Below are 16,150 nucleotides of genomic sequence, written 5' to 3' on the forward strand. Positions count from 1 at the left end.
TTGTGGAGGCTGCAAATGATAGCTGCCCACACTGAGGTCTGCTCCATTGTAATCACACAAGGTGGGTCTTGGGCATATGACACTGTCGCCATTTCTCTGCCCTTTGCACCCAGACATTGGTGCAGGCAGTGGGTGAAAATTGTTATCATTGACTTGTATTCCTCCTGTCTCTGAGAGAACACCATTAGACTCTGCCCATTGCGAAACATGCAGATGGATTGGGAACACATTGCCATATGGAACTGGGTCCCAAGTCACACACCATTCTGACTTGGGCATACTGTCACTATCTGTTCATTATCACTGCATCAAAATCCTGGAAATCCCTTCTTTACAGCATCATGAATGAATGGACACCATATCGACCACAGCTCACTCACCACCACCTCAAGGGGCAGTTATAGATGAGGAACAAATGCTGGTTATTTAGACTTGAACTAGAACAGAAATGCTTAGTTTCATGTCAATCATGTCCAGAGCCCACACTATTGTAAATGATTTGGACTTATTAACAGATATCAATTGTATCAATACCTTTGTCTTACTCTGTATTAATCAGTTTGCCTAGATTAGGAGAATGTATGGTAGTTTACAGTAACATTCATTTGACGTAAGTCATAGATTCTCCCTTTTAAATAAACATGATAAACTCTAATAGTGCACTATTTACATAGACTCTGTAGACTGTAGAAGTGCACTGTTTATATATACTGTGTAGACTCTGTAAGCTGGAGTATGGGAGAGATGGTGGTGTGGTGGTAATGTCACTGGGCTACTAATCCAGAGGTGTAGGTTAACGCTGTGGGGACAAGGTGCAAATCCCATATGGTAGCTAGATAAGTGATGTCCAATTGTGCCACCATTAGAACGGTAAGATCCATCCCATTCCTCAAGGTAGTTGCTAGACAGGAAAACACAGGGTAAACTCTTTAACTCATAGACTGTACTGGAGAACTGTTTAAACTTGGTTTGCTTCGTTATGTGCTGAGTAAATAGATCTTCCTTGGTGTAATATCAACCATTGTGAATCCTGCCATAAGACCCACCCTGTGTTCATGTTTTCTCATTAACCTGTTCAGCGAAATTGTTACACAGTTCTAAAGCACTTGAACCTGTGACCTCTTGACTCAGAAGTGGGGACACTGTTACAAGTCCCACAACTGCCTTCCCCGGATATTCAATTTATTGGTTGAAATATTGGTGTGAACAGACACTGATAACTATAAGGCTTCGTAGTGATGTGTAACCCAAGTTTAAACAAAATAAAATAAACATACCATTTCCAGCTCAAAGTCTAGAAGTTTGCTGGGTCCAAACACAGGCGGTTTCGCTGTAATGAGAATGTTTGTAGCAATCAGTTGAACATTTAAGATTATGGAAAACCAAGAATTTGGTTAAGAGGGGAAAATAGAATATGTTAGTAAATGTGTAAGCAACATAAAATTGGACTGTAAAAGTTTCTATTGGTATTCAGAAAGAAGAAGATCATGGATGAAAAGGTAGGTTCCTTTTAGTCCAAAATGTGAGAATCAATAACAGAAAACAAATACATGACACAGAAATTAAACAACTGCCTTATATTTGTCTTCATGGAAGAAGACACATAACTTTCCCGAAGTGCTGAGGAGCCACAAGTCCAGTGAGAAGGAGTCTGGAGAAAGATGAAAAATCCCCAGAGACCAACAGATCTGTTGACTGGGAGTGTTGCAGGTACTACCCTCACCTGAGACTTAGGATCAGTGCTGGATCCAGGGCCACAGGGAATGATAGTAATGGGGATCTGGTGGGGAGCTTCCAACATCATAATCATTCCAACACCAAGACTGCCTATTTTAGCCAAAGTAACAGCACCTCAGATTCCACTCCCGATTCAGTTCATCTCCTGCTGAAATCCTAACCCATAAGCTAACTGTAGAGATGCCTACTCCAATGTTGACCTGGCTCATTTCCTACCTTTTACACTGCGATAAACCTGAACTCACCCAAACCTCTGCTGCCTGTATGCTAACCCACACCATGCCATTCACCCATTCCACCTGCTTAGACATATTGTATCTCTGAATAGTAACACCTCAACTTTAATTTTCTTAGAATGGTTTTCAACTCCTGCTTTGTTTCCTATGACTGTAACCTCCTCTTGTCTTACAACCCTTCAATATCTTTGCAATCCTCCCATTCTGGTCTTGTGAGCCTCTGCAGTTTTCAATATTGTTGGCTGTACCTTTAGGTTATCAAGATCCTAACCTCTGGATCCCAGGCCACACATCCTCTCCTTGTTTAAGAAATTCCTTAAAACTTACTTCTTTGACAAAACATTTGGTCACCTGATTTACAATCACCTAATGCTAATTTTGTTTGAAACATTCCTGTGAAATGCCTGGGATGTTTTATTACACAAAAGATCCTAATTGAATACAATGTATTGTTGCATACATACCAAATAAAGAATTTTACTAAGGGCATGATCCCTTTGAAGAAGTGTCACCTCCTCACCAACTGCTTACAATCATTGTAATGGATTTGATTAAATGGTGTCAGTCAGCCACTGTCACTATCTCACATGCTCCTGAGCTGCTGCAGAGCTTACAGGAAAATCAATAGGATAATATCATTCAGATCTCAAAACTATGACATCAACAGAGTTTCAATCTCTTCAGTAACATTAATGCATTACAGCTTTTGAATGGAATTTTTCTGATGTCAGTATTTTGAAGAATTATTGGAGAATAAACAATTTCTACCCAATTTGTTTAGACTAACATTTTGAACTTCAAACTATTTCTCACCATTCAGCATTTAAGTCAGCCAAGTAATTCCACACGGCCTCATACTTACCTTCATCTGAGTTTGTCTGTCCCATGGGCCTTCTGATGGGAGTCCCAGACACAACGACAGATGACGCACGGCCATTGTAAGCAACAGGTAAGTGCAACCTAGGAGTGGTACATAGAAATATAGTTTAAACTCTGCCCATCTCCACATTGCAAGACTTTATTTTGCGTCCATGGATGTTGCTCTATTAATCTTAACTAATCTCTGGCATGTGTATGTCCTGAATAAGATGGGTCCCTCACAAGTTGATTTATGTTGGAGAGGTTGCTCAGCTCAACTGGAAAAACAGCCAATAGCAAATTTCGACTGGTCTCAGTTGGTTTCACCCAGAGGTAACTGGTCCAGCTAGTTCCTATTGTGTGGCTACGCCAGCTCACTGTGCTGTGTAAGGCTGCTGCCTGCGATGAAGATTGGTGTCATCATCCATTTAAAATAGATTACACTCCAGGGTCTGCTTGGTCAAGTGGGGGGGGGGGGGGGGGTGGGGGAAACCACATTAAACAAATAGAGAAGACTGAAGAAACTCAGCAAGTCTGGCAGTATCTGTCAAGAGAAATGCAGTTAACATTTTGAGTCCAGTATGGCCCTTCTTCAGAGGAAAACCACTTATTGATTTAACCCAAAGCTATTTTTGTTGTTAACAAGATATAGTGTGTTGCACGTTAATGGTTAGTTACAGGTTATAGTGATTTCATGACAGAGACTTTGATGAGAACTAGATGTTAGGTCTCATTCCTTTGAGATCATGAGCTGTTTGCTCTCAAGTCCATATAGAGCCATATGGCATGGAAACAGACCCTTCGGAACAACTTGTCTATGCTGATCAGGTTTCCCAAACTAAACTAGTCCCACTTGCCTGTGTTTGGCTCATTTCTCTCTAAACCTTTCCTATTCATATATCCATCCAAATGTCTTTTAAATGCTGGAACTGTACCTGCATCTACGACTCCCTCTGGCAGTTCAATGCAAATATGCACCATCCTCAGTGTGAATGTTGTCCTGCAGGTCCCTTTTAAATCTTTCCCCTTTCATCTTAAACCTATACCCTCTAGTTTTAAATTATCTCATTATAGTAGGTAATGCTTAATGTACACCTCACAATGAATCCCTTCAGACCAATGTGCAACAGCTTCAACTGGATCCATGAGGAATGACTGTAACTGTGCTGAAAGCCTAGTTGGAACTCCCAACATATTCAGTTGACACTGGTATTTGATCCCCCAGACTTTAACTAGAAACAACTGACTTGTTAATTGGCTCGACTGAAACTAGTAATCTTATCTGCTGGGTGCAATGGATCGAGTTGATACACTGAGCGATTTAACTGCAGCATCTTCACTCCTGTGGACATCTTTTCCATGTGCATATCTCTCTGGGTGAATAAACATTCTCATATTAGCCTGAAATTTGCCATTTGTTTACTAAAGTCTGTGTCCCCATGTCCAATTTTCTTCTTGTAGTTTGAGCTACATTTCCAGAAATATCTCATCTTATTACTTTATAAATCTTTACCAGAATACCTTCCATCTTCTCCTTCCATGGTCAATATCACAAATTTCTTCAGCTTCTCTTTCTAAATTCTTGATCATTTCTGAATTGCCTTCATTATTGGGCATAACACTGGACACAAATAGACCAAGGTTCTTAACTACGTATCTCAATCATTAGAACATAACAGTTGAGGCTAATTTTATTTTCTATCAAGGATAAACACCCCAATCCACGTCAACTCCTTGGGCAACATGGTGATTTGTTAATTAGAAATAATCTATCCATCTTTATACATTTCAGTTAGAAGCTTTTAATACCAGATTTTTATGAAGCCAAGTCTCACTATTGGCCATTGATGGGATTCAAACTCATGTCCACAGAGCATGAGTCTGGAATACTGGATTCAGTGCATTAGTTCAGGAACAATTCCATTGTGCCACTGCTTCCCCCTACAGTCAGTTGTTGGGATTCACATTAGCACAGGCATCAAAGAGGCATCACAGGCTGCCACGGATAAGATTCGGGAGCTGACTGACCACTTACACCCAACACTGACACTGAAACATCCCAGAGTTAGCAATCGAAAATCCAGCTTTTGTGTGAATATGGAATTGCCAACACTGTAGGAATATCCTGGAATCTCCAAGATTGAAAATTAATCTTGAGGATATTGCTGAGAAAAATCAGAGGTTTTTAGAAGTAATGTATACCTCTCATCCTTTGAAAACCTTTTTGTGAATTTGTTCCACAAACAATTATGTTTGGGGATGGCAGGTCTTCAGGAATACGTCTGACCAGACTTGGCAACCTTTACTTGGAAACCTTCAACCAGGCACCAGAGTCCCCCAAATAGCCACAGCAGAGCTTTTTTATTATTCATCTGGGGTATGTGAGTGTCATCATTTATTGCCATCCCTAGTTGCCATTGAGAAGGTGAGGGTGAGTTGCTTTCTTGAATCAATGTGCTGTACGTAGACCCACGATGCCATTACGGTGAGAATTCCAGGAGTTTGATCCAGCAACAGTGAAGGAATGGCAAGATATTTCCAAGTCAGAATGGTGAAGAACTTGGAGGAGAACTTGCAGGTGCTGGTGTTCCCATATGTCTACTGCCCTTATCCTTCTACTTCGAAGTGCCTGTGGATTTGGACCCACGGGAGGATTACAGAATCATCACTCACCAGTTAGGCATGAGAGCATTGTCCTTTCCTCGAAACATGATTCCAACATTTGTTGCATGATGAAGGGATGAATAAAAATCTGTGTAATCCCCTGAAAATAAAACATATTAGCAAAATACAAAACAACTGTCCACTTAATTTAGTTGATATTTTACTTCTCTGTTGGTCTTTGATTAACAGTGCATTAATAAACACCTCTATTTCCTTCCCACAAGCTGCACACTGCTATGTTTGGAGCAAAATAGCCTGGAACCCTGCCCTACCTTGCTTGACTGACGGTTCAGGGCACATTCATCTGCTCTCTGCTGCCCCTCACTGGACAACATGAAAAGCAATTTCCAATCCTACATATGCTCCAGAGAAACAAAAGGCTGACAATAGCCAATAGCCCAGAGGGTCTACATGATTCCAACAGCAACCGTCATGAAAAATATCTGAAGTGTTGAATTTGTCAAATTAGTGGCATTAACGTTAATAAGACACAACCTGACCAGTAATACCTTGTGTGGGAGAGCATGGAGACATGTCTCTAGGGGCAACAAGTTGGTGGGGGGTGCAGAACATTGTCTTTCGCAAAGATGTGCGTGATGTCTGTGCTCTAGGCTGAGGCGAGGGCAATAGAAGGTCAGAGGAGTGGGTACAAGGAGCTGCTGGGATGATGAACAAGGCCTGGGAAAGACGGTGTCCTGCTTTAGTGGGTCCAGACTCAGGCAGCACTGCCACTCATTCTCAATGACCTTGCAAACATGGTTGCAGAGGGCATTCCATTCCGGATGAGATTGCAGTTCTTGAGAGCCGGTTTACACAGAGTGGGACCGATGTCCGTGTGGCTATTGATTTGGCAACCAAATCCATTCTGGGTGATGTTGCCCACCTGATGGAGACTTGGGGAGTCTTGGTGTCGTTCAGTGTGTTCTCACTTGGCCACATACCCTCCCATTCAGGGTTAGACTCACTAGAATCATAGAAACCCTACTGTGTGGAAACAGGCCATTCAGCCCAACCGTCTGAACACCTAAACCCATTCCCCTACCCAATTACTCTACATTTCCCCTGACTAATGCACCTAACCTACACATCCCTAAATACTATGGGCAGTTCAGCATGTTCACCTAACCTGCACATCTTTGGATTGTGGGAGGAAACCGGAGCACCCGGATGAAACCCAAATAGACACGGGGAGAATGTGCAAACTCCACACAGATTGTCACCTGAGGCAGGAATTGAACCTGGGTCCCTGGTGCTGTGAGGCAGCAGTGCTAACCACTGAGCCACCGTGACACCCAGTAGGAACATCAAGCGTCACTAAGGATCAGAATCCCCACAGGTCCCCAAACCAGGACCCAGGAACATCTGAGCACAAGGTGACCAACAATCTCATCATAAATAGCAGCAAACAGGTTCGGTGGTGAGCCTTATCAGCAGCAAGCACAGGACAGAAAGACTCTGTGATTGGACAGGAGCAAATAGTGAGGGAGTTCCTGCTAACTTTGAGTTAGTCAGCAAATGTGGAGTAAAGAAAACTTGTTATTATTAAGAAAACGGATTTCGAGCAAATTAATGTGAAACCTCTAGCTTTCGGCTGATATGGTCTGAGGCTAGTTTCTGGGGAACGTTTAATGGATGCACCAGTAATGAACACTGTCAAACTTATTAAGGCTAAATCGGAGATGCAGTAACAATAGTAACAAACTGTTCAAAATCTTCCAGTTTTGCAATGGAAATTAATAAATCATGACCTCACCAATCTGCAGAAGGTATGTTTAAGGTGATGGCATTTTATATTTAGAAGTGTGTCAGTTACTTTGGGGAAAAAAACTTTTGTTACTCATTTAAGCCTGTTGTGTTGTACTAATGTAAATACTGGAGTGCCTAGGAATTCTAAGGTTTTCCTTGTGTGTTGTAGTTTCAAATTTAATAGAGTGGTGGTGATTATCGAAGATATTTCTGAATTCTTCTAATTCTGCTTCTGTGAGAGCCGTAATGTATCACATACCAACAAAGTGCAGATGGCAATGTTACCATATGACTGTATCATCTGATAAGTGGGTTATTGAGAATGAAAAGGGACCCCCTGGAAATCAAACTGTGCCCCATTTCCAGCATCTGCAGTATTTTGCCCTCCTGTTATTTTCCTGTATGTCTTGCAATTATTAAGTATGACTGGTTACAATTTAAAATAAGAAAATACTTATCATTCAGTGACAACTTTTTTTTTGTTATCAAAGCTAATTGTGCAGACAAAAATAGCACATTCTTGCATGCGAATGGGTTGATTCTAATTCCCTGGAAGCTTTTTTGCCATTTTTGAAATTTGAAGTGAAACCAGGAATTGCAATCATAGAATATGCCACGACTAGTTCAAGACGTAATCATTGAACATGGGATTATTATTTATGCTCCTTGTTGTGACATACAAATCTGTTACGAGCTGTTGCTGCCTGGACACTACATCAGGCCAAGTTAAAGGAGTAGAGCAGGTTGCACAGTGCGAACAATTAAGTTGTGTGTAATTGTCTGATGAAGTCTTGGTTGTCCAGTGTATGATACAAAACTGTGTTTTCTATGGACTTTATAAATAGAGGCATAGAGCATAAAGAAGAGGATTTGCTAACAGAAACAAAGTGCTTGAGAAGTTCAGCAAATCTGGCTTCATCTGCTAAAAAGGAAAATGAAGGAACGTTTTGAGTCCAATTATGACTGCGTTTGAACTGGCTTTGCTCAACCAGTATAAAAAGTTTGATAGAAAGTGAGGGCTGCAGATGCTGGAGATCAGAGCTGGAAATGTGTTGCTGGAAAAGCGCAGCAGGTCAGGCAGCATCCAGGGAACAGGAGAATCGACGTTTCGGGCATAAGCCCTTCTTCAGGAAAGTTTGATACCATAGTGACTATGGTTCCTGATTCAGGGCACCTGTAGGATATGAAGAGGAAGATTAAATATGAGGGGGGAGGTCAATAAGGGGCCCTAGTACAGGGAAAGAATAAAAGCCCATGATTTCTCTCTCGATGAGCTATTACTGTAATGGGTGGAACAGTAGGTCAGCAGTTAGTAGGGGAAGTGGGTCTGGGTGGGATGCAGTTTGGAGGGTCAACATAGACTCGATGAGCCGAATGGCCTGCTTCCACACTGTAGGAATTCTAATATGATGTATAATGTAAGAAGTTTCTGTGTGCGGCAGAATGAGGGGGAGGGGATGTTTAAACATCCCTGTTTAAAAGAATGTGGTGAGAACAGTAGAGTGATAAGGAATTCTACAATTACCTTTCCAATGTGCAGTGTTCCCAAGGTTCAAATCTTTTAGATGTGCTTGTTGTTGGTCAGTTACTGCATTGGGCAGAAACATTGAACTTGAGGCATCAGGAGTCTATATGTTCCAGTGACACTGGGCAAGGCAGAGAGTGACTCTGCTGTTACCCTGTCTCCAGCCTATCAACTGAGGCTCCATGCTGGGACTGCTGGGTTGATGAGACCACAGGCTTTGGGAATTCTCAGATTAGGCCCATTAAGATAACCTTGAAGGTAATGCTTCCTCAAGATCTACTTTCATGATATTGCGGCCGAGTTAGAGGAGGAAAACAATCCCACCTGGTGGAAACTTCAAGGGGCTGGTTGGGACAGGCTGAAAGAGTCATTCTTTTTCCCTGCATTTCTGTAAGTTTCAGTTCAGGAAAATTCATTACATGGGATTTAGAACATTGGCCATTTGACCTATCAGAGACTAAATAGATCTCCTCTCTGTCAGTTGAAATGTATTTCTAGATTTAACATACCGATCTGCGCAGGGAGATGCATGGTGGCTGAAGCCTGGGGTACAAATGCTCTGTAAAACAATAAAGCAAACGTTTGTATATACACATACGTAGACCCAATGAGAGCAAGAGGTGACATGAAAGGCTTTGTTTTTACACAAAGCCTCTAACTCTTCAATCAAGGTCAGAATTCATCATCAATCCCATTTCAATTCCTGCATTTAAATAATACGTTGAACAGTACAGCACAGTACAGGCCCTTTGGCCCTCGATGTTGTGCCAGCCTTTTATCCTACTCTAAGATTACACTAACCTACATACCCTTCATTGTACTAACTTCCATCCAAGAGTGACTTAAATGATCCTAATGTATCTGACTCTACTACCACTGCTGGCAGTGCATTCCACACCCCCACCACTCTCTGTGTAAAGAACCTATCTCTGGCATCTCCCCTAAACCTTCCTCCAATCACCTTAAAATTATGCCCCATAATGCTGCTTTCTCCCATCCTCTCTCCCAGGGTTTGCTGGTGCAGGGCAGAGAAGAAAAGTATAGTGGGACTTGGGGCTTTCATGGATTTGTGTTTCATTTCTATTTCTAGAGGTTTCTTAAGAGAGTGTGGAGACCCCATCCCTCAGGAACAGACAGCAGTGTTCAAATGACATGGTAACAAGGAGAGTGTAGTCTCCTGGATACAGTAACACCATCAAGATATGAGATGTGTGGTCAGCCACCGAGGAATGGGGAATCTGAGGGGAAGGCAGACAGAAACCTGACGGAGGCTTGAAGTGATGTATTTCTCTCCCAAGTCAAAAACCTTTCCAAGGAGATTTCACACCCAAGAGAGCACTGGGATCACTACTGACCTAAATACTAATCAACGGTTAATTGTACGAACTTTGGATAGGGCATATCTTGGTAGCAGCTTCACCCATGTTCAAACATTGTATTTCTTTCAGAAGTTGCAGATTATTAGATTACATTACAGTGTGGAAACAGGTCCTTCAGCCCAACAAGTCCACACCGACCCGCCGAAGCGTAACCCACCCATACCCCTACATTTATCCCTTGCCTAACACTACGGGCAATTTAGCATGGCCAATTCACCTGACATGCACATCTTTGGACTGTGGGAGGAAACCGGAGCACCCGGAGGAAACCCACGCAGACACGGGGAGAACATGCAAACTCCACACAGTCAGTCGCCTGAGGCGGGAATTGAACCCGGGTCTCTGGCGCTGTGAGGCAGCAGTGCTAACCACTGTGCCACCGTGCCGCCCACCATATGGGGCATATTGTGACCCTTCTGTATTTCTGCAATCTCCTACAGTATTATAACCATCCAAAACTTCAGCCCTCTTCCAATTCTGGCCTCTCCGGCATTACTGCTCCACCATTCGTGAACATGCGTTCATTTGTGCGGGTCCTCAGCTCCAGAAATTGCTCCTTAAGTATTTTCATTTCTCTTTTATCCTTTAAGGCACACCTTAAAATCTACCTCTTTGACCAAGGTTTGGGTCACTTGCCCTGAAGTGGCTCAGTGTAAACTGTTGTGTGATAATGTTCCTTTGATGCTTTGCCCTGTTAAAGACACTATCTAAATGGAGCTTGTTGTTGTAAGGAGTTATGCAGAAAATGCAGAATTTGTTATTTGGACCCAGAGCAACCTACCAACCAGCCCCTGGACACTCAACACACATCAGGCACCCAGCATTCATCCAAGCACACAAGATTTAAAAGATTAATTTTAACAGCATTCAGTAAAAACTTATTGTGGCCAGGTCGAGGTAATGATTCCTTACCTTTGCCTCAGTTCTTTGTTATCCCGCAGTGTTGCTTCACCAGCCGACAGGAGCTGCTGCAGAAAAGCTCGAGCTTCCCTCCAGGCTTCATGGCCAAGAGCCATGAAAGAGTTAAGGGTCGGCTGCAACACAGACATAGACAACGTTTGACAGCCATTGGTTTCTTACAAGTGCAGGAATATAATACAGGCGTGGTGGGCAAACAGTCTCCTTCTCTAGCAGATCATCCCATGTTTCTAACTCATTATCATTGCTGGTAACTAAGTCACTGGAAATGTTCTGATGTACAGAAGAAATCTCCACACATTTGCAATCATTTGGGAGATTTGGTAGACCTTTAGACTGTATTTATATTGTTGGGTGTGCACCATTGCAAGTCAGGTTGAGACCATGCGCTGGGTTTTTAGAAGTGCGTGTGGTCCCTCAGATTGAGCGTAGCACTTGCTCATAGCAGGAAACTGCACAAAGAACAAAGAACAGAGAACATTACAGCACAGGAACAGGCCCTTCGGCTCCCCAAGCCTGCACCGATCCAGGTCCTCTACCTAAACCTACTGCCTATTTTCTAAGGATCTGTATCCCTTTGCTCCCTGCCCATTCATGTATCTGTCTAGATACATCATAAATGACACTATCGTGCCCATCTCTACCACCTCCACTGGCAACGCGTTCCAGGCCCCCACCACCCTCTGCGTAAAGAACTTTTGACGCATATCTCCCTTAAACCTTTCCCCTCTCACTTTGAACTCATGACCCCTAATAATTGAATCCCCTACTCTGGTGAAAAAGCTCCTTGCTATCTATCCACCCTGTCTATACCTCTCATGATTTTGTAGACCTCAATCAGGTCCCCCCTCAACCTCTGTGACTCTCTCTGTATGTCAATTTTCTCCAGGACTTTTCCATTTACTGTATAGTTTGCTCTTGATTAGAATCTTCCAAATGCATCACTTCACATTTGCCTGGATTGAACTCCATCTGCCATTTCTCTGGCCAACTCTCCAAACTATCTGTATTCTGCTATATTCTCTGACAGTGTGCTCAGTGGTTAGCACTGCTGCCTCACAGCACCAGGGTCCCAGGTTCAATTCCAGCCTTGGGCAACTGTCTGTGTGGAGTTTGCACATTCTCCCCGTGTCTGCGTGGGTTTCCTCTGGGTGCTCCGTTTCCTCCCATAGTCCAAAGATGTGCAGGTTAAGTGAATTGGCCATGCTAAATTGTCTGTAGTGTTAGGAGCATTAGTCAGAGGGAAATGGGTCTGGGTGGGTTACTCTTCAGAGAGTTGGTGAGGACTGGTTGGGCCGAAGGGCCTGTTTCCACACTGTAGGGAATCTAATCTAATCTTCACTATCTGCAACTTCGCCAATCTTAGTGTCATCTGCAAACTTGCTCATCGGGCAACTGATACCTTCCTCCAAATCATTTATGTATATCACAAACAACAGTGGTCCCAGCATGATCCCTGTGGCACACCATTGGTCACAGGTCTCCTTCCACCACTACTCTCCATCTCCAGTTCTCTATCCATTTAGCTAGAACACCGTGGACCCCAAGTGACTTCACCTTCTCCATCAGCCTACCATGGGGAACCTTATCAAAAGCCTTACTAAGGTCCATGTGTATGGCATATACAGCCTTTTTCCCATCAATCAATTTTGTCACCTCCTCAAAGAATTCTATTAGGTTTGTTAGACATGCCCTTCCCTGCACAAAACCATGCTGCCCATTACTGATAAGCCCATTTTCTTCCAAATGAGAATAGATCCTATCCCTCAGTATCTTCTCCAGCAGCTTTCCTACCACTGACATCAGGCTCACTGGTCTATAATTACCTGGAGTATTCCTGCTTAAACAAGAGGACAACATTAGCAATTCTCTAGCTCTCCGGGAACTCATCCTTGTTCAAGGATGCTGAAAAGGTATCTGTTAAAGCCCCAGCTATTCCCTCTCTCACTTCCCTCAGTAACCTGGGGTAGATCCCATCCAGACCTGGGGACTTGTCTACCTTAATGCCTTTTAGAATACCCAAGTCTTCCGCCCTCCTTATGCTAACTTGACCTAGAGTACTCAAAGATCTATTCCTAACTTCAACATCCTCCATTTCCCTCTCCTCGGTGAATACCAATGTAAAGTATTTGTTAAGAATACGCATAACTTCCCTCCTTTGTCCTTGAGTGGGCCAACCCTTTCTCTAGTTGCCCTCTTGTTCCTTATATATGAATAAAAGGCTTTAGGATTTTCCTTAACACTGTTTGCTAAAGATATCTCATGACCCTTTTTAACCCTCTTAATTCCTTGTTTCAGATTGGTCCTACATTCCCAGTATTCTTCCAAAGCTTTGTCTGTCCTCAGTCGCCCAAACCTTATGCATGCTTCCTTTTCCCTCTTAGCTAGTCTCACAATTTCACTGGTCATCCATGGTTGCCTAACCTTGCCATTCCTATCCCTCATTTTCATAGAAGCATGTCTGCCCTGCACTCTAATCAACCTCTCTTTAAAAGCCTCCCACATAACAAATGTGGATTTGCCTTCAAACAGCTACTCCCAATCACATTCCCCAGCTCCTGCTGAACTTTGCTATAGTTGGCCTTCCCCCAGTTCAGCACTCTTTCTTTAAGACCACTCACATCTTTGTCCATGAGTATTCTAAAATTAATGGACAAGTGCACCTGGAGTCTTTTAATGCTGGGAGCTTGCAGCTACCACACAGCCCTGCCTGACTGTGGTCAGCCACACCGTGTGGTGTGTTGCCTGGCCAGTGCCAGGGGGCAGGACATCTCCGACCAGCTTGAAAGGATATTGGAGCGGGAGGGAGAGGATCCAGTTATTGTGGTCTACGTTGGCACAAACAACATAGGCAAGGCTAGGAAGGAGGACTTGTTTGGGAAGTATGAAGCACTAGGAAGGAAATTGAAGAACAGGTCTTCGAGGGTCATAATCTCTGGATTACTGCCTGAGCCGTGTGCTGATTGACATAGGGATAAGAAAATTAGGGAAGTAAACATGTGGCTGAGAGATTGGTGCGGGGAAAGAGGGATTCCATTTCATGGGACATTGGCATCAGTTTTGGAACCGGAGGTATCTGTACCAATGGGACAGTCTCCACCTGAACCGATCTGGAACCAGTGTTCTGGCTAAAAGGATAAATAGGTTGGTGAGTCGAGGGGAGGGAATGAGAAAGCAACAGGGAGTATGGAGTCAACTAGAAAGATAAGCAGCAGGTTAGCATGTGTGCAGGGTTTAAGTTCGAAGCAGACTAGGAATGAAGAAAAGAGGAAGGATAACTTAGGACATATCACTAGAGGCGATGGAAATCCTGAGGATATGAAAATTAACATCAAGGTGCTTTACTTGAATGCTCGTAGTATTTGTAACAAAGTAGATGAATTAACAGCACAAATCATTGTGAATTATTATAATGTGTTAGGCATCACAGAAACATGGTTACAGGGGGTTAAGGACTGGCAATTAATCATCCAAGGATTTACAATTTATTGAAAAGACAGGGAGGTGGGCAGAGGGGGCAGGGTTGCCTTGTTAGTTAGGAATGAAATGAAATGAAATCTATGGCTCTGAATGACATAGGGTCAGATGATGTGGAGTCCGTGTGGGTGGAGTTGAGGAACTACAATGCCAAAAAAGCCATACAGAGTTACGTACAGATCTCCCAGCAGTGATCAGGACCCAGGGGCGCAAGATGTACCAGGAAATAGATAGGCATGTCAGAAAGGCAAGGTCATGGTGATCATGGGGAACTTCAATATGCAAATGGACTGGGTGAATAATATTGCCGGTGGATCCAAAGAAAAGGAATTCATGAAATGCTTACAGGATGGCTTTTTGGAACAGCTTGTGATGGAGCCCACAAGGAAGCAGGCTATTCTGGACATAGTGCTATGTAATGAGCCAGACTTTATAAAAGATCTTAAAGTAAGGGAACACTTAGGAGGCAGCGATCATAATATGGTAGAGTTCAGTCTGCAGTTTGAAATAGAGAAGGCAAAATCAGATGTAATGGCGTTACAGTTAAATAAAGGTAATTACAAGGGCATGAGAGGAACTGACGAAAATCGACTGGAAGCAGAGCCTTGTGGGGAAGACAGCACTGCAACAATGAGTTTCTGGGTATAATCAAGGACATAGTACAGAGGTTCATCCCAAAGAAAAGAAATATTATCCGGGGGAGGATTAGACAGCCATGGCTGACAAAGGAAGTCATGAAATATATCATAGAAAAAGAGAGAGCCGATAAGGTGGCCAAGAGCACTGTGAAATCAGAAGATTGGGCAGACTACAAAAACAAACAGAGGATAACAAAGAGAGAAGGAAGGAGAGGATCAAATATGAAGGTGAGCTAGCCAGTAATATTAGAAATGATAGTAAAAGTTTCTTTCAATATAAAAGAAACAAATGAGAGGCAAAAGTAGAAATTGGGCCACTCCAAATTGATGCAGGAAGGCTAGTGATGGGAGATAAGGAAATAGCTGAAGAACATAATAAGTACTTTGCGTCAGTCTTTACAGTGGAAGACATGGGTAATATCCCAACAATTAAGGACAGTCAAGGGGCAGAGTTGAGTATGATATCACCCTCACCTTAACCTCCTTCCACCTATCGCATTCCCAATGCCCCTCCCCCAAGTCCCTCCTCCCTACCTTTTATCTTAGCCTGCTGGACACACTTTCCTCATTCCTGAAGAAGGGCTTATGCCCGAAACGTCGATTCTCCTGTTCCTTGGATGCTGCCTGACCTGCTGCGCTTTTCCAGCAATCATTTTCAGCTATGGTAGCCATTACAAAACAGGAAGTGCTAGAAAAGCTAAAAGGTCTAAAAATTGATAAATCTCCTGGCCTGGATGGGCTACATCCTAGAGTTCTGAGGGAGGTGGCTGAAGAAATAGTGGAGGTGTTGGTTGGAATCTTTCAAAAATCACTGGAGTCAGGGAAAATCCCAGATGATTGGAAAAATCGCTGTTGTAACCCCCTTGTTCAAGAAAGGATCAAGACAAAAGATGGAAAATTATAGGCCGATTAGCCTAACCTCGGTTGTAGGTAAAATTCTAGAATCCATCGTTAAGGATGAGATTTCTAAAT

The 16,150-nt window shown here is 43.0% G+C and overlaps 1 protein-coding gene across 1 annotated transcript in view; it reads right to left on the reverse strand.

Annotated features, from left to right (window-relative positions):
* The window catches only part of fah (fumarylacetoacetate hydrolase (fumarylacetoacetase)), a 57,981-nt gene that overhangs the window by 29,806 nt on the left and 12,025 nt on the right, over positions 1-16,150 (reverse strand). Inside the window, exons 3-7 of the mRNA XM_043677625.2 lie at positions 11,058-11,179; positions 9,276-9,325; positions 5,505-5,595; positions 2,836-2,933; positions 1,278-1,330 (exon numbers count right to left, since the gene is read on the reverse strand). Coding sequence (XP_043533560.2) covers positions 1,278-1,330; positions 2,836-2,933; positions 5,505-5,595; positions 9,276-9,325; positions 11,058-11,179 — 414 coding nt within the window. The remainder of the gene's footprint in view (positions 1-1,277; positions 1,331-2,835; positions 2,934-5,504; positions 5,596-9,275; positions 9,326-11,057; positions 11,180-16,150) is intronic.

This window comes from Chiloscyllium plagiosum, unplaced genomic scaffold (genome assembly GCF_037043375.1).
Source record: "Chiloscyllium plagiosum isolate Xiang-an unplaced genomic scaffold, Cpla_swu_hap1 HiC_scaffold_39, whole genome shotgun sequence".
Taxonomy (NCBI): domain Eukaryota; kingdom Metazoa; phylum Chordata; class Chondrichthyes; order Orectolobiformes; family Hemiscylliidae; genus Chiloscyllium; species Chiloscyllium plagiosum.